The sequence below is a fragment of the Rhinatrema bivittatum genome, chromosome 1 (assembly GCF_901001135.1).
Source record: "Rhinatrema bivittatum chromosome 1, aRhiBiv1.1, whole genome shotgun sequence".
In the NCBI taxonomy this organism is placed as follows: domain Eukaryota; kingdom Metazoa; phylum Chordata; class Amphibia; order Gymnophiona; family Rhinatrematidae; genus Rhinatrema; species Rhinatrema bivittatum.
The window spans coordinates 217,643,996-217,668,499 of NC_042615.1; the positions used below are offsets into that span (position 1 = coordinate 217,643,996).

General features: G+C 42.1%; 1 protein-coding gene across 2 annotated transcripts in view; it reads left to right on the forward strand.

Moving 5' to 3' along the window:
• CPZ (carboxypeptidase Z) overlaps nucleotides 1-24,504 on the forward strand; it is a 152,304-nt gene that overhangs the window by 103,333 nt on the left and 24,467 nt on the right. For both annotated transcript variants that reach the window (XM_029591839.1, XM_029591848.1), the window contains one exon: nucleotides 13,829-13,987. In XM_029591839.1, coding sequence (XP_029447699.1) covers nucleotides 13,829-13,987 — 159 coding nt within the window. The remainder of the gene's footprint in view (nucleotides 1-13,828; nucleotides 13,988-24,504) is intronic.

A 24,504-nucleotide genomic window follows, 5' to 3' on the forward strand; every position in this document is an offset into this window, starting at 1 on the left:
ATCTCCCTGGGTCATAGCGAGATCTTCCTCTCCCTGCTTCACCAGTGGGGCTCTGTGCCTGATACTGTTGGAACATGGAAAACGTGAACTTAGCGATTGAAAGCTGGTCTGTAGGTGTAGCGGTCACGGTAGGAAACACTCTCACCATCCCTTTTCTCTTAAGAGACATTTCTGCTCAACAAAGCAAAACAGAGTCACGTCAGGCACTGTGCTGCCATCTAGGTTAAAGTCTTTATCTGGCTAAGATTTAGCCAAATAAGAAAGGGGCATATTAGGAGTGCTCCAGAGTGAGGTTGACTAGAATTTGGGGTTAGCCAGATAAGTTGTTTGGCTAACTCTAGATGTGTCTGAGAGCAGATCTAAAGGTGTCTGAAAGTGTTCCCAGATAATTTGAGACATAACCAGTTATATTCAAAAAATTATAGTTGAAGGCGTACACTTCTAGTTCACTTCCCATAGCAACTGCAGAAGCATTGGGTTTGTGATAGGCTGCTACTGTGATCTGAGCTAAAGAACATTCAGTCAGAAGGGAACAAGAGGTTTGGAAGGTAAGAGTTAGGGTTTGGGATGGAAGCAAGAGGAAGGGAGGCCCTGGAAGCAGTTTTTTTCAAAGAACAATTGATTGACCTGGGAGTGGGCGGGTGGGGGTAGAGGAGCTGGAGGTGTGGGAGACCAGCCCCATTATTTTTTATTTTATTTTTTAATTTGTTTTATTTTTTAGTCCTAGGAAGTTGATTTTAGTATATTTATTGTGCATTATTATTTGAGATCGGCCTATTTAATTGAGATCGGCCTATTATTTTTTTCTATTTATTCATTTTTACAATAATTTCAAGAATCACTTGAATTGAAATATACATACTTTGTAGCTTGAACAATCAAAGGAAAAAAAAGAAATATACAATTAGGGCAAAATCCCCCTAAAAGAAAGGGATCAGCTACAAAGCATCTAAATCAAGCCCTCAAACAGAGATCCAATGATGTTCACAATCTCAGGAAATATTATACAAAGAGGAAATTAAGATAAAGGGGTAGCAGTTACAATCTTTGATAGACCCGTTACACATATTAGAAGCACACAATCAATTTGCACAAGTAGGAGACAACACTTTATCCTTCTTACTAGTTATAAAGGAAATTAACTGAGAGGGTTGAGAAAAAATATAGGAATTGCCCTGAAATTTAATCAGGCATTTAAAGGGAAATTTCAATAAAAATAGCCCTCCCAATTCCAAAATTTGGGATTTCAAAAGAAGGAATTGTTGTCGTCTTCTCTGCGTCACTCTCGCCAGGTCAGGGAAAATCTGGTCTACAGCCCAGAAAAGATTCTGTACGATGGGAGAAGTATTTTTTAAAAATCCACTCTCTATCAGATTCCATCAAAAATACCACAATTAAAGTGGATGGTACAGCGATGTTCTCATCAGGCTGTTCAAGGATTGCAGATATATCCAAATTAGGAATTTCTCTAGGTTGCAAAATCTGGAAGTTATCAGAGACAGTACCAGATTTTTTCATTGGCGGGGTAAAGTAAACTTTTGAAATTATAGGGAGAGTTTCTTCTGTTATTTTCAAAACTTCCATCATGTATCTTCGCCAAAGTTCCTTGGGAGTCAAATAAGATACCTTAGGGAAATTTATACATCTTAAATTTCTTGCCCTCGCCTGGTTTTCCAAATTCTCAATTCTCTGCTGAATAACTTGATTTTCTTTGATAATATTACATTGTGTATCCTTAAAACTTTCCAGTTTTACCTCCAAAGAATGTAACTTTTGGGTATTTTCTGCCACTTCCTTTTCAACAGTTATCATTCTTACTTCCAACTTTCATACTTTATTAACTGTTGATATTATTTGACGGGATATATTGTTATTAGTATCTCTTATTGCTTCCCATATTGACTCAAGAGTAAAGGTAACCGGCCTTATCAGCTCACAGGTTATCCCAGTTCCTTCCGAGTCTGCAGGGATTTGTTCTGGCGTGTCCCCTGCTTGCAATTGCTGTGCCGCTTCATGTGGAACTGCTTCCATTTCCCGGTCCAGTTGGTGTTGCGCTGAGACCCTTCCCCCCGTCAACTCTTGCTCCGGGGGAGTCTCCCAGGAGGCACTCATCTCCAGGGCCTCCGGTTCCTCCCGAGTTTTGGCGGTTTGTCTCTGCGCTGGATTCTCGGGGGGATGTCTATCTTCCGGCGATGATAGAATTACTTGCTCAGGAACGGCTTCAGGCTCTTCCTCCCTCCGAATGTCATTCAGCGAGCCTATCACCGGGCACTCTGCTCCCCGGCGCAGATGAGCGTTCATTGGACCAACGACCGTGGGAGTCGAGGAGGGCGCCGGAGCTGACCACTCCCTCACTCTCTTTTTCCAGCCGGAATGTGGCATCAGGAAAGAATTTCGAGGTAAACTAGAGAGAGACGCTCATATGCGTCTTATCTCGGCACCATCTTGGATCTATTTCTTTTATTAGACAGTATACTGAACCACCAGAGGTGGCAGTAGTGAGCTGGAATGCCCGGTTGGGCTGTAGTCCCTCAGATACTGGAACAGCGATCCCTGGAGGCTGAGCTGTAGAGAAACTGAAATATAGTGAGTAGGCAGGGTATGCAGAGTTCGTGTACTGAACCAGATGGTAACACTCACACTATGTCTCATAGAAGCCTAGGAGCTGGAATGTATAGGCCCTCGAGGAGCAAGTACCTGGTTCCATGTTAAGCTCTGAGAGAGCGATGGTAACTCACTGATGTAGTTGGCAGTGATGACTTCCAGGCAGAAGAGAGTACCGAGTAAGTCTGGGAACGAGGGCCCTCGAGGAGCGAGTATCGGTTCCAGACTGTCACCTGAAAAACAAAGGAGAAAGTGAGGCCCCCGAGGAGCAGGTACCCCTAGTAAGTCCGAGGAGGCAGAGTAGCTTAGATAGTGAAACCCTTGCTAACTCGATGTGTTAGCAAATTCTAAGACCTTATATATCCGTCGCGGGTGACGTCATCTTCGGGGGACGACCCCAAGGTTCACGCCATCGTGGTACTTCAGTCGGGGCCACGCTGTGCGCACGCCCCTAGGCCTCCAGGAAACATGGCAGGTTGCAGCATCTAGCCGGTCCGGGGATGCTGGAGGACTTCGGCAGAAGAACGCCGTGGCAGCCAATCTTCCTGTGGACGAAGAGGGAAGTGCCAAAGAGGTAAGGAGGGCAGAGAGAGGGCGTTGGGAACCGACGGACACAACAGTGGCTACCACAGTGATCAGTGGTCTTTGTTTTAATACATATGGAGATAGACTTAAAGATCTAAACATAGATCTCCTAGAGGAAAGGTGAGATAGGGGAGATATGATAGAGAATGTCACATATCTCAAAGGTTTCCATGCACAGGAAGTGAGCCCTTTTCAATGGAAAGGAGACTCTAGAATGAGGGTTCATGAGAAGAGGTTGAAATGAGGTAGACTCAGGAGTAATCTTAGGAAATATTTCTTTACAGAGAGGGAGGTGGAAGCATGGAACAGCCTTCCAGTGGAAGCGGTGAAGAAAAAGAACAGTATCTGAGTTCAAAAAATCAGGGGATAATTACAGGGGATCTGTGATGAGAATTATAAGTGATGAGAATTATAGTGTTATATTAATTGGACAGATGGGCAGACTGGATGAGCCATATGGTTTTTTTTCTGTTGTCATGTTGTTTCTAAGTATGCAAGCTAAAAGAAAACCAATACCTGCGTTTCACACTACGCTGCTTCAGGGTTTTCAAGTTTTCATCCTGTCCATCTTTAAAAAAATGTACCTTTTTCACAGTTTTTGAGAATATGACAAAATTGTATGGACGTTCAGGATTTAAAAAATCTCAAATATTGTCTTAAATATTGGTGCAGAGGAGTTATTCTTTTGTCTGCATTCAGAAAGCCTATAAGGGAACATTTTTTTCCAACAAAGAGTTGCTCCTAATAGGTTCTTTTTCACAATCAACCACAGAGGATGTTTAAACTTTTGTGTTACGTTATTCTCAACTTTCTCCTCCAATGTTGGAGTTACATCCTTGTTTTATGGAAGAAAGGATTCATTTTGCTTATATCGAATCAAGAAATTTGAAGGAACTTGTGTCTCTTACATTAACAGTAATCACATCACAGAATCAGACATTGGACAGAACACCATTACCTGGGCACTTTAAATGTGGAAAATGCTCTACTTTATTCCTGGGAGAATTCTACACACCAAAATTTAAAATTCTATGTACAAAAACAATACATTCTGCAAAATTCTGCATACTTTATATTTGTCAAAATAACACAATATACATGACAGTCTTTAAGTAATTAATTTAAAATGTAATACAGAAAAAAGTTATTAAAGATGCAGAGTTTTAAATATTTTGAGCAGAATTTCCCTAGAAATTCATTGTAAGAGTGTTACTTCCACCCTCTCTCCCTACTCCCCTGGCCAGTCTTCTTTCACTTTGCCCTTTCAGGCTCAAACTCCTCCACCTGTCACTTTCTCTCCCCTCCCATTCTATCTCCACTTCCAGAGTTTGACATCTCTCTCAGTACTGCTGCTCACACAGGCTCCCTCTGTCCCTCTCTGCCTCACACACATACAAACACACAGGCTCCCTCTCTAGTGCACATTCACATACCCCTCATACAGGCTCCCTCTCGCTCTCTCGCACACACACCCACACACAACCCCCCCCCATATAGGCTCCCTCTCTCTCTTGCACACACACACACACACACACCCTCATACAGCCTTCCTTCCTCCCTCTCGCACAACCCCCCCGCATACAGGCTCCCTATCTCTCTCGCACACACACCCACAAAGGATCCCTTTCTCTCTCATGCATACACCCTCACACAGCTCTACCTATGTCTCTCTCTCTCACACACCCATGCATACTGGCTTCCTCTCTCTATCACACTCCCGCTACACACAGGCTCCCTCTCTCTCACACATACATCCCTTCTTACAGGCTCTTTCTCACACATATACTCATCCCTTCACATAGGCTCTCTTTCTCACACAAACAAACAAGCACCCTCACTCACACACAATCCCTTTTTCATACATACCAGCTCCCAGAGTCTCACACATATACAGACTTCTTCATAATCTCCTCACATAGGCTCCCTCTCTCTGGCACCCACACCTGAACACCCTCATACATGCTCTCTCTTACTCCATCCTCAGGCTCACAGTCTTATACACACACACACACACACACACACACACACCTCTACACACAGACTCTCACTGGAGCTTGCACTATCGTCACCACAAGCTCTGCTCACAGCACCCTGGGGCCTGCTCCATTTTCAACAAATTCTGCTCAGAAAATGTAAATTCTGTGCAGGTGGGGCATTCTGCAAAAATTCTGTGCTCCACAATAGTGCAGAATTCCCCCAGGAGTATTTATTTGTACAGTATTTGTAAAAATACTTTGGGGTGTTGTTTTCATGAAATGTAGAAAATGTACCATGACATGTGATGCAGTGATTATTGATGACTGTTAACTTACAATTATGTATGTCATAAGCTATGTTCTAAACCTGACTAAAACATTGGCAATGGGCTTCCTTTCTTTTTGTAGAAGGAAAAGAGACGATGGTAGTTTTTCTGACAAAGATGATGACATAGGTGACCAAGAATATAAGTAGTCACTAAAGATGACCATGGAGAAGGACTGTTGCTAGTTGGCAAGAGTATGGATGGGAGTAAGGTAGATACAACGCCATTAACAGAAGAGAGTGTTTGGGTGGAACTAACAAAACTGAAAGTGGATGAGGACATGGGACCAGATGAGGTACATCCCAAGATGCTAAGAGAGCTAAAAGAAGTGCTAGCAGGTCCACTGAAAGACCTGTTCAGTAGATCCTTGAAGATTGGAGTGATGCCAGAAAATTGGAGAAGTATGGTTGTGGTCCATTTCATAAAAGTGGTAGCAGGGAAGAGACTGAAAACTACAGGCCAGTTAGTGTTAACTCTGTGGTGAGAAGGATTGTTGAAGGAAAGAATAATGATCTATCTAAAATCCAATGAGTTGCAGGATCCAAGGCAACATGATTTCACCAGAATTCATGTCAAATGAATCTATTTTTCCTACATTGGACTATTTGAACTATCTGTTAGCTTTCCTGATAACTCACTCGGAGCTTTACAAATTGTCCAAAATGTGACTGTTCGCATATTAATAGGGATGAGTTACCTATTAATATGCGAATTACCCCAGTTCTTCATTCTCTGCTTTGGCTTCCTATTCAGTGGTGGGTGAAATTTAAGATCACCTTGCTTAAACACAAATTATTTATGATACTACTACTGCCTGCATAAACTTGATTTTACATATTTACAAGTTATTTCAATCCCTTAGATCAGCCACTTAAGGCTTTTTAGAAACTCCTTTTTCAAAGCTAGTCTACGTCATGGAAAGTCATGATTGGGCTTTCTCAGTTGCTTGGCATTATTGTGGACCTCCCACAGCTTTTATATCTCATACTTGATACTTTCAGCTTTCAAAAAAGCTCTACTGACCATTCTTTTTAAGGAAGCTTTTAATTTGTCAACATGATTCGATTTTTGAACAGCTCTTTCACTCCCTGATGTTTCCATCCATTTACATAACATGTTCCTTCTATTTAGCCTTGTTTAGTGGCTAATGTACAGTCTTTTTGTGATTGTTTTTGCAATTTTAAGGTCTGTTGTGGCTTGTATAAACTGCTTAATTATTGTTTGTTCATATGTTGGAGAGTTTTCATGCATGTTGTTCTATACCCTGCTTTGAACCTTGAAGAGTGCAAGAAACATATCTTATAAAATAAATAAATAATAAAGGCATTTGCATTGCTTTAAGATCATAAATACAAATACTGTGTTACGCGCGCTGGCCGCAGCAGACCCGCAGCTCGGCCCCTCACCTCTTTCAAAGTGATCCAGCATCTGGTCCCTCATCTCTAGTGGCTGTGGGCCGACGGCTCCATCCTCGGGCCGCCCCTGGTGCCTCCGACTCTGCTGCATCTCCTGATGCTCTGTGTCGGGCCTCTCTGCATGGCCCGTGGAGAGATGCATCCTGACCAGTGCCGCGCCCCTCCCTAGGCGCACACGCGCGCATAGTTAGTCTTTAAATAGGGCCTGCAGCGGGAACCTGGCCGCAGCCCTGGATGATGATGTTGGCAGAGCTCTGGTATATAAGCCCGGACCCCGCAACAGGTCCCCTCGCTAGTCGAGTACTCATTGCCTCTTCAGTTCCTGGTTCCTCCTTCCTGTGTTCCTATTCCTTCGTCTCTTCTTCAGATTGCTGACCTGGTTTGACCTCTGCATTGCTTGACTACTGCATTGCCTCTTTCCAGCCCCGGACCTCTGCATTGCCTGACTACTCCGTTGCCTCTCTCCAGCCCTGGACCTCTGCATCGCTTGACTACGCCGTTGCTTCTCTCCAGCCCTGGACTTCTGCTTCGTCTGACCATCCTTTTGACTGTCTCCTCGCCTAGACCTCAGCCTTGCTTGCCACTGCTTCCAGATTGCCGCCAGCCCTGAGCCCAGCTTGCTTAAAGATGCCTCTTCAGCTTTTGTCCTGGACGTGGTTCATTCAGGCTTTGGCCTCCTCTTGCTCGGGGGCCCTCTGTCAAACTGTGTTCCTATTGGTGCCCAGGTCTCCAGGACTCTGCCTCGTCCAGTACAGACTGATACCTACACTAGTTGCTGCCTCTGGGCTGACCTTGATCCACCCATTGACGACCACTGACGGAGGCCACCTAAGTCCAGCCAACCCCGGCACCCAAAGGCTCAACCCGCGGGGAACGAGGGCTGGTATTGGTGAAGCACCAGCCAGCCTCCGTCCATCAGCCCTCTTTTCCTGCCGATGGTGGGGACCCATAGGATCCCTTCTACGGGCAGTGTCAACCCCACCTTGGCCCAAGGGTCCACCTCCAGCACAACATAGTGCTACACCCTGGATCATATAAGCCTTGATGGCAGGTGGTGTGAGCATGGCGCTGACTTGTTCTTACTCTTTATCAAGGAGTCCCCCTCCTCCTTCTCAGGCTTCTGCTCCTCTTCCACTCCATTCATATCCTCTGTTTTCTCCAACAGTTCCATCCAGAAGTGCCATGACCACTGCTTACTAGGTCTGCACATTATAATCAGACACTTCCTCTTCCCTTGTAACAGGTACTGCTGGTGGTGGCACTAAGCAGAACTTGGTAGTATTCCCCATAAAACTCCTGTAGTTGATCATAAATTTCCTTCACAGGACCTTACAGCTGTCAGCATTCCTCTTTCACTGCAATTTAAATCTCCTATCCCATCTCAACTTTACAAACAAAATAAAAAATGTACAATCAAGACAGAAGAGTCAACTTGAAAAACTAGAGATAAAACTTAACAAAATTGCTCACTATTTTTTTTTCTCTCTGTCTTTCTACTTGTATGTATCTTCCTCTCCTCACTAAACTGAGATGCACTCCCTGGTGGCTTTTCTAGGTCAGATTTTGAATCTCTGCTAATTGCTGATTCTTCATTCCAGTGGAGTTTTGGCAGTAGTTTTCTCAAAAATTGAAAAATCCATTCAAATGCTCCTTGCAAGTATGAAAACATGATAAATTTACTGAATTTTTGGATCATTCCAGTTTAAATTAAAATTTCATTTGAATCACAATTTATAAATTATTCTGTCAGAATTCTGACTTGGCCACAGGATGTCACTGTTGTTCCTGAAGAACAACTAGTAGAGAAAGCTGTGCCTTGTATATTATGAATGGTTTCTTATCTTCAAGATAAACAACTGTGATGTGTAAGTTTTAAGCTTTATAAGTTTCACTGTATAATGTCATCATTTCTGGGTTGTTTTTTTTTTGGGGGGGGGGGGTTGTATTTCCCTTATTTTGTTCTTTCATTGACAGTGGAATATTGTGTCTACCTTTGGTGTGGATCTTTGGTATTTTGTGATGCTTTATAATAGGGATTAAAGAACTTCTAATATAAGCATTATGGGCCGGATTTTAATAGTTACGCACGGGCGTAGATTTGTGCGCGCATCTCGGCGCGCACAAATCTATGCCCAATTTTATAACATGCGCGCGCAGCTGCACGCTTGTTATAAAATCCGGGGTCAGCGAGCACAAGGGGGTGCACACTAGTGTACCTTGTGCGCGCCGAGCCCTAGGGGGGCCCCGATGGCTTTCCCTGTTCCCTCCGAGGCCGCTCCGAAATCAGAGCGGCCTCAGAGGGAACTTTCCTTTGGCCTCCCCCCACCTTCCCCTCCCTTCCCCTATCTAACCCGCCCCCCAGCCCTACCTAAATCCCCCCCAACCTTTATTTTATAAGTTGCATAGGTTGCGCGCGCTGCCACCGGCCGGCCCGCGATCCTGGGCACAGCGGCAAATGGCTGCCGTGCCTAAGGCTCCAGCCACACCCCCGGACTGCCCCGCCCCTTTTTTTGAGCCCCAGGACATACGCACGTCCCGGGGCTTTATGCGCGCAGCCGGGACTTTTGAAAATAGGCCCGGCGTGCATAACCCCCCCATGCGCGTAAATCCGCCTGGATTTACGCGCGTAGGCTTTGAAAATCTGCCCCTATTTATTTTAGCATTTCTGTGATGTTCTGAACTAAAGTTATCTACCTCAGGTCAAAGCAAGTGGTAAAGGAAAAACCATGTTTTGAATACAGGTCTCCTGGTTTGTAGCTGATTGCTTTAACCACTAAATCACTTTTTCTCCATATTATACTTAGGAAAGGTAATTTTCAAAGCCAGTTCCATGAGTAAAACAATGCTTTACTCACGGAAAGAGGCTTTTAAAAAATTGCCCACCGAATATGCGGGTAAATGTACTCACACAGAACCTGTTTACATATAAGAACATAAGAACTTGCTTTAATGGGTCAGACCAAGGGTCCATTAAGCCCATCATCCTATTTCTAACTGTGACCAATCCAGGTCACAAGTACCTGGCAAGATCCTTAACGGTAAATAGATCCATTTGTTATTGTGCAATGATAAGTAGTGGTTAATAACAGTTTATTGACTTCTCCTACAGGAATTTGTCCAAATCTTTCTTAAACCCAGCTCCACAATGGCCTTATCCACATACTCCAGTAATGAATTCCAGAGTTTAATTGTGCATTGAGTGAAAAATAATGTTCTCTGATTTGTTTTGACTGTGCCACTTACTAACTTCATGGAGTGCCCCCCTAGTCTTTGTATTTTTTGAAATATATAATGTAAGCCATTTACATTTACCCATCTTATTTCACTCATGATTTTATAGACCTCTGTCATATCCTCCCTCAGACAACTCTTCTCCAGGCTGAATAGACCCAACCTCTTTAGCATTTCCTCATAGGGGAGCTGTTCCATCCCCTTTATCATTTTGGTCTCCCTTTTCTGTAACTGTAAGAATCATCGATCCTTGTTGCTGTGGAATGATGATTCATTTACCCATGACAGTGTTCAGGGGTAAGTGTGGCATTCGTTTCCACCAAGTCCACTGAGAGGCCGTTCCATGCATCAACTACTATCTCGGTAAAAAAATATTTCCTAAGATTACTCCTGAGTCTAACCCCTTTCACCCTCATGCCATGACCCTTTATTGTAGAGCCTTCTTTCCACTGAAAGAGACTAGCCTCCTGTGCATGGAAACCTCTGAGATATTTAAATGTCTCTAATATATCTCCCCTATCTCACCTTTCCTCTAGTGTATAAATGTTTAGATCTTTAAGTCTATCCCCATATGCTTTAGAACAAAGAGTAGTGATAATTTTAGTAGTCACTCTCTACATTAACATATCATAAGACTTGCCATACTGGGGCAGACCAAAAGTGCATCAAGCCCAGTATCCTGTTTCCAACAGTGGCCAAGCCAGGTCACAAGTTCCTGGCAGGATCCTTATATCCTTTGGAGGTATGGTCTCCATAATTGTAGACAGTATTCCTAATGAAGTCTGTAGTAACTTACTGATAGTGGCTTGGTAAATAACCAGAGGGAATAAGGAAGCAGACTCTGGCTGTTTCCTTTATGTACAATTTATTTACTCTGAAAGAAAAGTCAAGCAAACAAATGCAGCTAACCTTACATTCACTTAGCACACAGATATCACACAAAGCAGCTCTTTGCATAGAATAGGTTCCTAACTGCTCCCCAGGGGGCTTCTCTAGCTCTTCTAGGCCCTGACTTCTTGCACAAGGGTGAGGGTCTCATCCCTTCACCCAGGATTCCTTGCGGGTCTGGATTTTAAGGAAAACCAGGTGAGACAGCTCTGCCCAGTACCTTAAGATGGTCTGAGGGAGTTTCCTATAGATTTCTTCACAAGGTCTCACCAGGAACCTATGCAGGGGAAATCATCTCCCTTTTTCTGGTGAGCATTCCTCTCCCTGTGCAGCCAAGCATTTTTCTGGCTTTTTCCATCTCTTTATTCACCTGTTTGTCTGTTTTAAGATTACCAGATACAATCACTGCCAGATTCTGCTCTTTTTTTGTGCTTAGAAGAATTTCACCTCTAAATTGTACCTCTCCCTTGGGTTTTTGCATCCTAAGGGGTGGATTTTAAAAGGGCCGCGTGCGTAAATCCTTCCGGATTTACGCACGCAGCGGCGTGCCTATTTTGCATAGGCCGCCGGCGCGCGTAAAGCCCTGGGACGCGCGTAAGTCCCCGGGGCTTTTGAAAAGGGGAGGGAGGGGCGTGTCCGGGGCGTCCCCGAAATGACGCGGCATTTCGGGGGCGGGCCCGGGGGCGTGGTCAAGGCCCAGGGGCGTGGTCAAGGCCTCCGGACCATGCCCCTGGGACCGGAGGACGGAGCGGGGCTGCTGGCGACGCGCGCAAAGGTAAGGGGGGGGTTAGATAGGGCCGGGGGGGTGGATTAGGTAGGAGAAGGGAGGCGAAGGGAGGCGAAGGTCGGGGGAGGGCAAAGAAAAGTTCCCTCCGAGGCCGCTCCGAAATCGGAGCGGCCTCGGAGGGAACAGGCAGGCCGCGCTGGGCTCGGCGTGCGCAGGTTGCACAAATGTGCACCCCCTTGCGCGCGCCGACCCCAGATTTTATAAGATACGCACGGCTACGCGCATATCTTATAAAATCCAGCGTACTTTTGTTCGCGCCTGGTGCGCGAACAAAAGTACGCGCTCGCGTATTTTTTAAAAATCTGCCCCTAAATGCATTACTGAATTTTTTAACATTAAATTTTAGCTGCCACTTTCTAGACCATTCCTTAAGTTTTGCTAGATTCCTCCTCAGGTTTTCTGCATCTTCTTATTTGTCTACTGTGTTGCAGATTTTGGTATCATTGGCAAAAAGACAAACCTTTTCCGACAATCCTTCCATTATTTCGCTTCCAAAAATGTTGAAACAAATTGGTCCCAGGACTGATCCCTGAGGCACACCACTAGTAATGTCCCTTTCCTCCAAGTAAACTCCATTTATCATTATCCTTTATCACCTCCTATTCAGCCAATTTCTAACCCAGTTAGTCACTTTAGGTTCCATACCAAGGGTGCTCAATTTATTTATGTCTGCTGTGACAAACCATATCAAAGGCCTTACTGAAATTCATGTGCACTAACTACATCTAGCTCTCTCCCTTGATCCAACTTGTTGGTCAACAAATGAAAAAAATTGATTAGATTCATCTGACAAGATATATAGTTGTGTGTCTTCCTGAGAAACTACTCAATATACATGGAGATAGCAGAAAGGCTTATTCCATTGTGACCTCTAGAGGTGACTGGAAGGTGCTGGTGACCAAAAATTCCATGGTGGTAGTTACCTTGCTGTATACTGGCAAGGCATGGTCCTTGTGGGTTTAAGAGTGCACATGGTGCAGGTCCTCCTCTAACTGCTGACATAGGTACTATGATTTTCTTGTTAAATTTAAACCTGCACATGACTTGCTCCTCTGAGAGATCCAAAAACTGGGATCTAGTCCTGTACACTCTATGTAAGGGATATCTTCTCTTCCTCCTCCTCCTCTGTTCTCTCTCTTTCTTCTCAAACATTGTGCCATGAGTATCCATAAGATTATTAAAGTCATTTTGAAAATAGATTTTCCACCATTCACTCCCACCTCTAGTATGGCCCAGTCTGTCCTAGTTGTTCCCAGTATGGTCCAGTCTGCCCCAGGTACACTCACTCTCACCCCACAGTTTGGCCAAGTCTGTCCCATTACCCCCTCAGTATGGCTCAGTCTGTCCCAGGTAAACTCATTCTCACCCCCATCCTGTTGCTGTATCTACTTACCTACAGAAGCAAGTCCACCAAACACAAGTCATAAAGTTCCATGAAAGTTTGAACTTGGTGCATAAAGGAGCTGCACAGTGCTGAAGATGTTTGCATATGTATATGCAAACCAAGCCCGAACATGCACCTAACAACCTAACATTCCCACTTTTTTTGCATGTACTTTTACTCTCAAAGATATACGCGCGCGTGTGTGTGTGTGTAACCAGTTTATATAGAATACGTGCAGATACTTCATTTATGGACACATATATGTTCAATTTTTCATATGTAACATTTTGAAAATTCATCCCAATAATAACATATTCAATAAAAATGAAATAAAATACCTAAAGTTAACCACATTCTAAAATTAGTTAAAATATTGACTAAAAAGCCATATGTTCAGTTGCTCAGTGATCACATTCCCATTGATAATTAATTTGTAAAATAAAATGAAAATGCAGTTTAAAAAAGTACATAAATAAATCTTCATTCTAAAGTAGCACTTTAAGTATATTAGCTGATGGTTAGCCATGGTTTACAAATTATGTTTTAAGACTGTTATCATCATACAGTTTTTATATTGCATGTTGCAATTGAATAATAATATTCATTAAAGCTATGTGCACTCTGTACTACAGGTAGCCCCTGAGACAAAAGCAGTGATGAAATGGATGAGGTCAATTCCATTTGTTCTGGCTGCCAACATTCATGGAGGTGATTTGGTGGTGTCATATCCTTTTGACTTTTCCAAACATCCATTGGAAGAAAAAATGTTCTCACCTACTCCTGATGAAAAGGTAATAAAATCTTTCATTTCAGATAAAATCACATTTCAGAAAGAAATGTGATTAATCTATCTTCATAGATTAATCACATTTCTTTCTGAAATAGAATTTAATTCAATTTATGACATGCTTGTCTAATTGGAAACTAGATTGTTTACAGACTGTATTTTTTTTATTGAACAAGAATTATCTAAAGATTATGTTGTATAAGAGCTTTAAGGCCCACATTAGTCCTTACTTTAGATGGCAAAAGGAACCTTGATAGAATTAAACTTCATGTACATCATCTTTGGATAAATGTTATATTGTTGATCCAATAAATAGTATCACAACCTGTAAAACAATCCTGTTTTCTCCAGGAACAATACAGCAAATAGAACTGCACAGCATTTCAATTTGATAAGTAAATTATTATTATTATTATTATTATTATGAATTTTATATAGCACTTTTATCTAATGCAGCTTTACTAAAGCAAGATTTTATACAAGATAGAAACATTACTGAATAATGACATATTTATGAGAAGGTAAGATGAGAGGTTTTTAGTTTCGATTTAAAGGATGATAGCATTGTCAAGTCTTAAATGCCTGTTAGGAGCTGAGTTTGAAGAAATGGGGCTAAGAGAGGTAAAGCTAAAAAATGGGGAGATTATTTATTTAAAATTACTTGTATCTTGCACCCTCCAAGGTTTGAGGTGGGTAACATAAAAACATTCATTAAATTATATAAACAAACGTACAAAATAAACAAATACAAGGGACTGAACCCAATATATCTGGAAACTTATGTACAATTGTAAGAAATTGTTTGCAAGTTAATTGGTTGGGTTGGATGCTATTAATTCACTGAAGGCACCATTAAATAGATATTTCTTAGAGCTTTCCAGAATATTTTTGGATAGTGATGTTTCAATGTTTTGCGAATAATGAGTTCCAAAGTGTTAGACCAACTATTGAAAATGTTTGTTCCCTGATGGAGTCAAGATGAGTTAATCAGTATGAAAGAATCTCAAGGAACATCTGACTAGTGGAGTGTAGACTTCTGCTGGAAGTATATAATTTGAACCTTGCTTATGTCCAAGGTGAGGTGAGATTGTAAATTAGGTTGTGTATAATTGAAGCCAACTTGTATTGTAGAGAAAAAAGAACTGGTGTGAAGTGGCCTTGAATCTGAGTCCTAGGTATTTATTTATTTATTTATTTAAAGCTTTTTTTATACTGACTTTCTTGATATAAATCAAATCAACTCGGTTTACAGGGAACAAAAGACCTTAACAATAACAATAAACATTAAACCATAACTAGAGGAAGTAAAAGTTACAATAAAACAAGGGAATACAACTGGGAGTTGGAAATGTAGAGGGGGCAGAACTCGATAACTAAATACAGTTATGTATGGGGGAGAGCTTGGTAGTCCTACGTCTGAACTATGTCATGGCTATGTTATAGTAATGCTAGTCTAGGAATGGGAGAAGGCTTGACCGAACAACCATGTCTTGAGTTTTTTTTTTTAAGTCAGAAGACAAGATTCCTGCCAGAGGTCTGGGGGTATGGCATTCCAGATGGAAGGACCCGCTGTTGAGAATGCCCGTTCTCAGATGGTTGATCGGTGCACGACTTTGTTTGAGGGGGCGTGTAGAGATCCCTTGTAGGCTTCCCTCATAGGTCTAGCCATGGTGTGTAGTTTGAGCGGAAATTGCAGGTCCAGGGGGGCCTGATGGTGGATGCTTTTGTGAATAATAGTGAGAGATTTGTGGAGGATTCTAAAGTTAACTGGGAGCCAGTGCAGATCCTTGAGTATAGGTGTAATGTGATCTCTCCGATTAGTATTCGTCAGGATTCTCACCACCACATTTTGGAGCATCTGAAGGGGTTTTATGGTGGATGCTGGGAGACCTAGAAGAATAGAATTAAAATAATCTACCTTGGAGAACAGGATAGCCTGGAGAACAGATCTGAAATCATGATGGTATAGTAGAGGCTTGAGTCATTTGAGCACCTGTAGTTTGTAGAAGCAATCCTTGGTAGTGTGGTTTATGAACTTCTTTAAACTCAGATGTCTATCGATTATGACTCCCAGGTCTCTTGCTTGAGAGATTTGGATGTTAGTATGCGACTGTTGGTGGTGGTCAACGTCTTCTGGAGTGATAAGAAGGAGTTATGTCTTGGCTGTATTAAGCACCAAGTTAAGGCCCGTAAGGTGAAGGTTAATCATTTGCAGATAGGTGTCCCATTGCTTGACTGATTTTGCCAAAGAGTCAGTTACGGGGATCAAAATTTGTACGTCGTCTGCATATATATAGAATTTCAGGTTTAGAGACGTGAGCAGTTGGCAGAGAGGGAGGAGATAGATATTGAACAGAGTGGGAGATAGAGAGGAGCCCTGGGGGACGCCAACTGGGGAATTGGTACATGGTGTTTCCTTGTTATTGATTTTAACTTTATAGCCTCTATTGCTGAGGAATGAGTCGAACCATCTGAGAGCTGATCCTGTGATTCCTATATCTGAAAGCCGATTTAATAAGGTGGAGTGGTTTACTGTGTCGAACGCTGCGGAGATATCAAGGAGCACTAACAGGAAGGAATGTCCTTTGTCAAGGCCCATGCTTATGTGGTCTGTAAGGGAGATGAGGAGGGTTTCGGTACTATGTGATTTGCAGAATCCGTATTGTGATGGATGGAGAATTTTATGTTTTTCAAGATAGTTTGATAGTTGATTGTTAACCACTTTTTCCATGATCTTGACTACAAACGGCAGGTTGGAAATAGGGTGGAAATTATTAGGGTCGTCAGGGTCCAGGTTCGGTTTCTTGAGTATGGGTTTGAGAGTAGCCAGTTTGAGCGTATCTGGGTAGATTCCTTGTTAAAGTGAGCAGTTAATGATATCTGCTAGATATTTGAAGATCGAGTCCGGCACTAGAAATAGTAGTTTGGCTGGAATTTGGTCGAGAGGGTGAGTGGAAGGTTTCATTCTCTTTAGAATGGTTTCAATCTCTATAGTATAAGTAGGTTTGAAAGATTCCAATGCAGCTTCCAAGTTTGAAAGGGAGGATGAGGGAAAAGGTGGTGTGTTAGAGCTGGGTGGCAATCTTGTTAGAGTGTTGGAGATTTTATTCTGGAAGAAGAGGGCCAGGTTGTTGGCTTTCGATTGGGCTAGGTCATCAGGGATAGGTGAGGTGGTAGTTTTAGTGAGTTCCGAAACATAAGAGAAGAGTGCCTTCGCATCGAATATCAGATCATGGATTCTGAGGGTGTAAAAATCCCTTTTTGTAATAGTGGAGAGCAGCTTTATATATGGCTAGAGAGTTAGGGTTAGGGGTCTTCCGCCATTTCTTTTCTTTCTGTCTCAGGTCTTGTTTTAATGAGCGGAGCTCCTTTGAGAACCACGGTTGTTTGTTTTTCTGAGCAGGGTTAATTTTCTTTGTCGAACGGGGGCATAAGTTATTGGTTATAGCTTCCGTCATGTTTTGCCAAGAGAGTATGGCTGCGTTGGGGTTTGATAGGTCAAGGTTGGGAAGTTCTTTGACCAGTGAATTGCTGAGGACTTCTGAAGAGCAGGATTTCCTGTAATGCAGTGTGGTGAGAGGGGGGTGGGTAGAAGATCTTCCTATCATCTTGAGTGTAGAGGTGATAATAAAATGGTCAGACCATTAAACTGGGAGACATGAGAGGGGAGAATGCTGAACGAAGCTGGCGTTTATGAAAATGAGGTCGAGTGTATGTCTGGCTTTATGCGTGGGCAGGTTGACAAGCTGTTTGAAGCCCATGGCCATGAGGGAGGATAAGAAAGCTTCGCAGTTGGATGAAGGAGGGTTGGAATCAATGTGTAGATTGAAGTCCCCAAAGATAATAGCTGGGGAATCCAGGATTAGGTATTTAGCTATGATTTCAAGTAGAGGTGAGGCATCCGAGTCTAGAAAACCAGGGGGAGCATATGTGAGGAGGATTTGGAGTGATTTGGATTTGAACAGGCCTACCTCTAGTTTAGATATCGTATTGATAGGTTGTAGAGTAAGAAGATCTTTTTTGGCCACTAAGAGAAGGCCGCCCCCTCTTTTTCTTTGTCTAGGAATTGAGAAAACATCTTATAGGTGAGTAGGAAGCTGATTTATCAAGACTGAATCTGTCGATTTGAGCCAGGTCTCTGCAATAGCACAGATGTCTGGCTTAGAGTCAAGTAGGTAGTCATGTAGGATGTGGGATTTCTTGGTGATCGATTGAGCGTTGAATAGAGTTAGGGTGAATAGGGCCAGACCAAGTTGTTGGGTGATAGGAGAGATCATGATAGGTATGAGATTTCTATTGGGTTTGCTTTGGTGCTGAATTGGTGAGTTCATCTTAGTGAGGGAGCTGTAGTGTAAGATAAGTATTGAGTAGCCTTGAGTCATGAGAAGAGGATTTAAGTACTTACGTACTAGAGTGTTGTCGAGGGTGGAGGGTAGTGAAGACTTGAAGTATCTGGTGTGGCTGGGAGTAGGTTGCCTCATTTGACCTTGTCTCCATCTAATTTGAGGATTACTGGTGAAGGTTTTGACCAGTAAATGCTGCTGGGTACTGGGTCTTGCACAGGGATGCACGAAGGGAGCTGCTGCATTTTGGGTGATCTGAAGTGCGCAAATGGTATTTTGAGGGAGACGTATAAAAGCAAATTGCAATAGTCTAGTGAAGAAAAATTAAATGATTGAAGAACAGTTCTAAAGTTGATGGGGTTGATGAAGGGTTTTATATGTCACAGCATCTTCAGCTTCATAAAAGAAATTTGAGTAGTGTGTGAAATGTGAGATTTCATGGTGACTAAAGGATCAAATATCACTCCTAAATTGCATGGCTTTTGTTGTGAAAATGGATCCTTGGACCGAGATGAGGTTGACACTACCCACAGGGAGGAGCCCTGCAGGTCCTCACTGTCGACAGGTGGAGCTGGCTGGAGCAGAGGCTCAACACACAGGATCTGGTACAAGAGGTTACAGTAGTTGGGCCACTTGGCAATAGTGATCATAATATTATCATCAAATTTAACATAATCAGTAAAAGAAGGACATTAAAGAAAATTACTGCAGTAGCATTTAACTTTATACAGGGAAAATATGAAAAAATGAGGAAACTATTTAGAAAAAAAATAAAAGGACTGATTACAAATGTTAAAGGCTTGCATATACCATGGATGTTATTTAAAAACACCATCATGGAAACCCAGACAAAATGCATTCCATGCATTAAAAAAACAAAAAAAGACCATGGTTAAATGGAGGTATAAATTAGGCTATTAATGCCTAAGGGTTATCTTTTAAAAATGGAAGGTGAATCCAAATGAAGAAAATTGGAAAGCGCATAAGCGCAAATTAGATATAAAGCATTAATAAGGCAAACCAAAAGAGAGTTTGAAAAGAAACTTGGCAGAAAGGTAAAAACTCAAAATCTTTTTCAAGTATATTCGATACAAAAAGCCTGAGAGGGAGTTGGTTGGATCAATAAATGATGGAGGGGTAAAAAGGGTGCTCTGGGAAGACAAGTCATAGCAGAAAACTTAATTAATTCTTTGCTGAGGAAGGTGTTGGGGAGATACCTATTAGAGATGTGCATTTGTTTTGCCGAATTGGAAAATGTCAACAAAATTGTCCAATTTGGCATGTTTCAGGGAGCCTGAAAAACGATCGGGATTTTCCCGTTTTTTCGCGAAAAATCGTTTTTCGCGAAAAAAAAAACCCGAACCGCAAAAAACCGACATTTCCTGCAGTGGCCGAAAAACGAAGAACGACACAAACACAAAAAAACAATTCACATCTCTAATACCTATACAGGCAATTCTTTGAGGATGATGATTCAGAAGTACTGAATCAAATCACAATGAACTGGGAAGATATAATGGAGCAAATCGACAAACTAAAGAATAACATCACTTGGACTGAATGGTTTACATCCCAGAGTTCTGAAAGAACTAAAAAAATGAAATTGCAGACATTACTTATCATCTCCAGCTTCTCATTCAAATCAGCTATGGTGCCTGAGAACTGGAGACTAGCCATCGTAATGCCCATTTCATGAAAGGGTTCCAAGGGTAATCCAGGAAACTACAGATTGGTGAGCCTGATATTGATGCTGGGCAAAACAAAATGAATTGCCATTTGGATAGACACAGACTATTGGCATAGAGCCAACATGAATTTAGCAAAGAAAAATCTTGCCTTACAAATCTGTTAGACAAACATGTTACACAGAAACATGCCAGCAGAAAAAGACCATACATCCTATCCAGTCTGCCCATCCACACCAACTATTCAACTCTATTATCCTTACATTTTTTTCAGAGATCCCCTGTGCTTCTCCCTTGCTTTTTTGAATTCAGGTACTGTCCTTGTCTCCATCACCTTCACTGGAAGGCTGTTCTAAGCAGCTACCACCCTTTCGGTAAAGAAATATTTGCTTAGCTTATTCCTGAATCTAACCACGTTTATCTTCATCCCATAACCAGAGTCTTCTGAGCATTGAAAGAAGCCTGCCTCCTGTGCATTGATACCTTGGAGGTATTTACGTATTTCTATCATATCTCTCCTATCCCATCTTTTGTCTATGGTACATAAAATTTACTCTCTAACCATGTTAACTATTTGTAAAAACACCCAGCCATTTTATCAAAGAAAGAACTGCTACCACAGCCCCAGGATTGAACCAGGGTCTTTAGAGTGGAAATCTAATGTTCTAGCTGTCTGAAATACCGCGGTTTTAGCTAGAGGCAAGACCATTTTAAAACCATTGAAATACTTTTTTACTTTTCAGCATAATTTGGGTTTGGGTGCATGTCAGTTATTGTTCCCTGGTCACAATACAGCCTGACAAGTTGGTAATCAATATCAACGTTATGACACATCCAGAGAGACAAAGAAAAAAAGTTAAAAGGTTATAACATAGTAACGCCACTGGCCAAAATTAAAACGGAAAAAATATGTGAGTGCATTGCAATCTTACAGAGAGTATTGGCCTTTTTAACCATGTTTTGACTCAATTTTAGTTTTTTGGGGGTTTTTTTCATTTCTTAAGAAAGAAACATTTTATGTATGTTTGGAAAAAAAGGGAGGGCTGCAGATTCTTGGTTTGCCTACAGTAGAGTACCCCCCCCCCCCCCCCCAGCTGCATGAGGTCACAGTCATGGGGCAACTAAAATACCAAGTATGCAGCGTTCCTGTATCTATCTGTGAACACAGGACCCAGACTTTAGTTCAAATGTTGTATTTCCTAAAATGCAAACTGACCCTTTCATACCTTCTCTTTGCTTTCCAATTGAAACACAGTATATTTTTATTATACATTTATTTATATCATTCTTTATGACCCAAGGTATAAATGCTAATGCTTTTAAATAGCGAACAAACAAAACATCCTTTAATTAGAAAACAATATTGATGGGGTATCTGCAACTATCAAGGATTATGCTTTGCCAAACAAAAACTGCATTGTCACCCTCTTCTAAAACATGCCTCTGCATGACCCTTGCTTCATCAGGGTTTCAAAGACGAGAATATCTGTTTCCAGGAGATAAGAGAGAAGGAGGTGGTAACAAAAACTACATCTCCCATCAGGCGAGGAGCGAGTACCTGGTTCCAGGGAAAGCTCTGAGAGAACAGTGATAACTCACAAATGTCTGTATCTGCGATAGCTTCCAGGCAATAAAGAATCTTATTCGGGAACATGGGCCCTCGAGGAGCAAGTACCAGTTCCTATGTGCAATCTGAAATAGAGAAAAGAGCGAGGCCCCCGAGGAGCGGGTACCTCTGGAAAGTCCGAGGAGGCAGAGTAGCTTGGACAAATTTGTATTCCTTGACCGAGTTTGATTCGTAGTCCTTGCTAACTCAAATCGTAAGCGCAAGTGAAGACCTTTTATGTTGGAAGCGGATGACGTCAATACAGGGGGACGCCCCTGAGGTTCGCACCCTTACTGGTACATACTTCGGAGCATGCACACGCGCCCTACATCATCAGGAACATGGCAGATCCGCAGCGTCGAGCCAGTCCGGGGACGCCGGGGTGAAGTGGCATGGAGACACCGGCGGCAGCAAGCCATCCATCAGACCCAGAGGGAAACGCCACAGAGGTAGAGAGGGTGGAGCGAGGGCGAAGAGCAGCCACGAGCGCAACACTTATACAGGGAGAATAATCCCTTCCTTTACTTCTGCTGACCATTCCTTCTCTATCCACCCAAGCATAAGGAGAGGAATGGGTGAGTCAGTTGATATGGAGTATATGTATTTTCAGAAAGTATTTGACAATGTCCCTCATGAGAGGCATCAGGAATTTAAAAATTCATGGTATAGGAGGCAATGGCCTAATAAGGAATGGTAACTGGCTAAAGGATAGGAGTGTAAAACTGAATAGTTATTTCACTTAATGGAAAAAGATAAATAGTGGAAATCACCAGGGATCTGTGCTAGGCCAATGCTCTTTAGTATATGTATAAATAATCTGGAAACGTGAGTGAGGAATAAAGTGATCAAATTTGCAGTTGACACAAAATTATTAAATGTTGTTAGATCATGAGCCGACTGTGAGAAATTGTAAGAAGTCCTTGCAAGACTGGAGGACTGGGCATCTAAGTGGCAGATGAAATTTAATATGAACAGTACAAAGTGATGCATATAGAGAAGAATAATCCGAACTATAGGTACAAGATGCTAAGCTCCTCATTAGATGTCACCATCCAAGAATAAAACCTTGGAGTCATTGTGGCAACATTTTGAAATCCTCTATTCAGCTTGGTGGCAGTCAATAAAGTAAGCAGAATGTTAGGTATTATTAGAAAAATAACAGGGGTTGGGTGGTACCTTATAGACTAACTAATTTATTAAAGCATGAATTTTCGAAGATAGAGTCCACTTTGTCAGGTTAGTTAGTCTATAAACTGCCACCAGAGTCCTGTCATTTTTGCTACACCAGACTAAAATGGCTATCCCTCTGAACGTATTATTAGGAAAGTAATGGAAAATAAAACAGAGGATAATATAATGCCTCTGTATTATTCCATGATGCAGTCATACCTTGAGTATTATGTGCAGTTGTCATTGCCCATCTTAAAAAAGATATAGCGTAATTAGAAAAAGTATAGAGATGGGTGACCAAACTGATAACAGGGATGGAATAGCTCCAATATCATGAAAGGCTAAACAGGCAAGAGATCTTCAGCCTGGAGAAGAGAAGGCTGAGAGGAGATATGATAGAGGTCTATAAAATCTCAGGTGGAAAAGGTAAACAATCACAGGTCCTTATTCAGTAACTCAGCAAATGGACTAGTTATCCGGCTAAAGTTACCATATAACTAGGCCCACGCATTCAGTAGGATAAACGTCCCACTGAATATACTCGTCTTAAGTGATCTAGCTACAATTAGCCGATTAACTTAAAAACCTAACCTGCTACATTTAGTTTCAATGTGTAAGAAGCCAAATTCTTAATAGTGGAGTTGGAATCGGATTTTGCAAAGATAATTTTTATTTCAGTAGACTGTACCTATACCTTTTTTATTTCATGTTAATTTTCCTTTGAGGTTGACTGTATTTAGGATACAGATAAGAGAGAGGGTGGGAATAAGGGGAGGGGAAACAAGGGGGAGGGGAATCTTTTGCTATGTAAGCTGTATTTGCCTCCGAGGTACATAAGAAACACTGTGCCAGGAGAAGTGTTTGTAGTTGTTCCTTTGCATTGAATAAAACTGGCAACATTTAAACATTTTTTAGTACCCCGGACCCTCCATTGACAACCAATCACATTTTTAAAGGTAGTGGGGTCAGTGGTGTCTGGGTTGAGGCACTAGTCTACCAGGGTTATTTTTAGGGGTTGGGAGGAGGAGGGGAGACAAAAGAACATGGTGATACCACTGCAATATTTTGATAGGGAGGGGAAAAATATCGCAAAATTTTCACCCCCCTCCCCCATATATTCTGCTCCTTCTGGAATAAAAAATAATGATTTAGTGAATCTGGGCATTTTTTTTTTTTGAAAAGTTTTTAAAATGTTAACTTTTAATGTCTTTCCACTATCTATGGAGAGGAGTGAACGGCTTCAAGGAATGGTGACAGTGTTAGAGCCTTTTACTTCTAGGACATCAGTTTAAATACTATTTTGGGTGGTTTCACTCCTGCTGCAGAGGCCGTTGAAGAGGAATTCATTTTGCAGATCATGCCACATTCCTATGAAATGATGAATTCTACTTCACACCACCTAGCTTGTGACAAGGACAGAGTGGGGTCCATATTCAGCAGCATTTAGCCGGATCACGTGTGAGTTATCCGGCCACATGCTCTGGACGTTCTGAGGTTGTTTCTGGGAAGAATTAGGTTAACTGGATAAGTTATCCAGGTAATTTTGATATGCAATTAGCCAAATAACATGCCATAGAGCGGTTCTAAAGTTATAAAGTATATTCAATGTTGTGGCTACACCACTGAATAACCCTAAGTTAGCCAGAGAAGTTTATCCGGCTAACTTTGCAATCCGGCCAGTGACTGTATGGATCTCAGTGAGAGAGAGACTGTACAG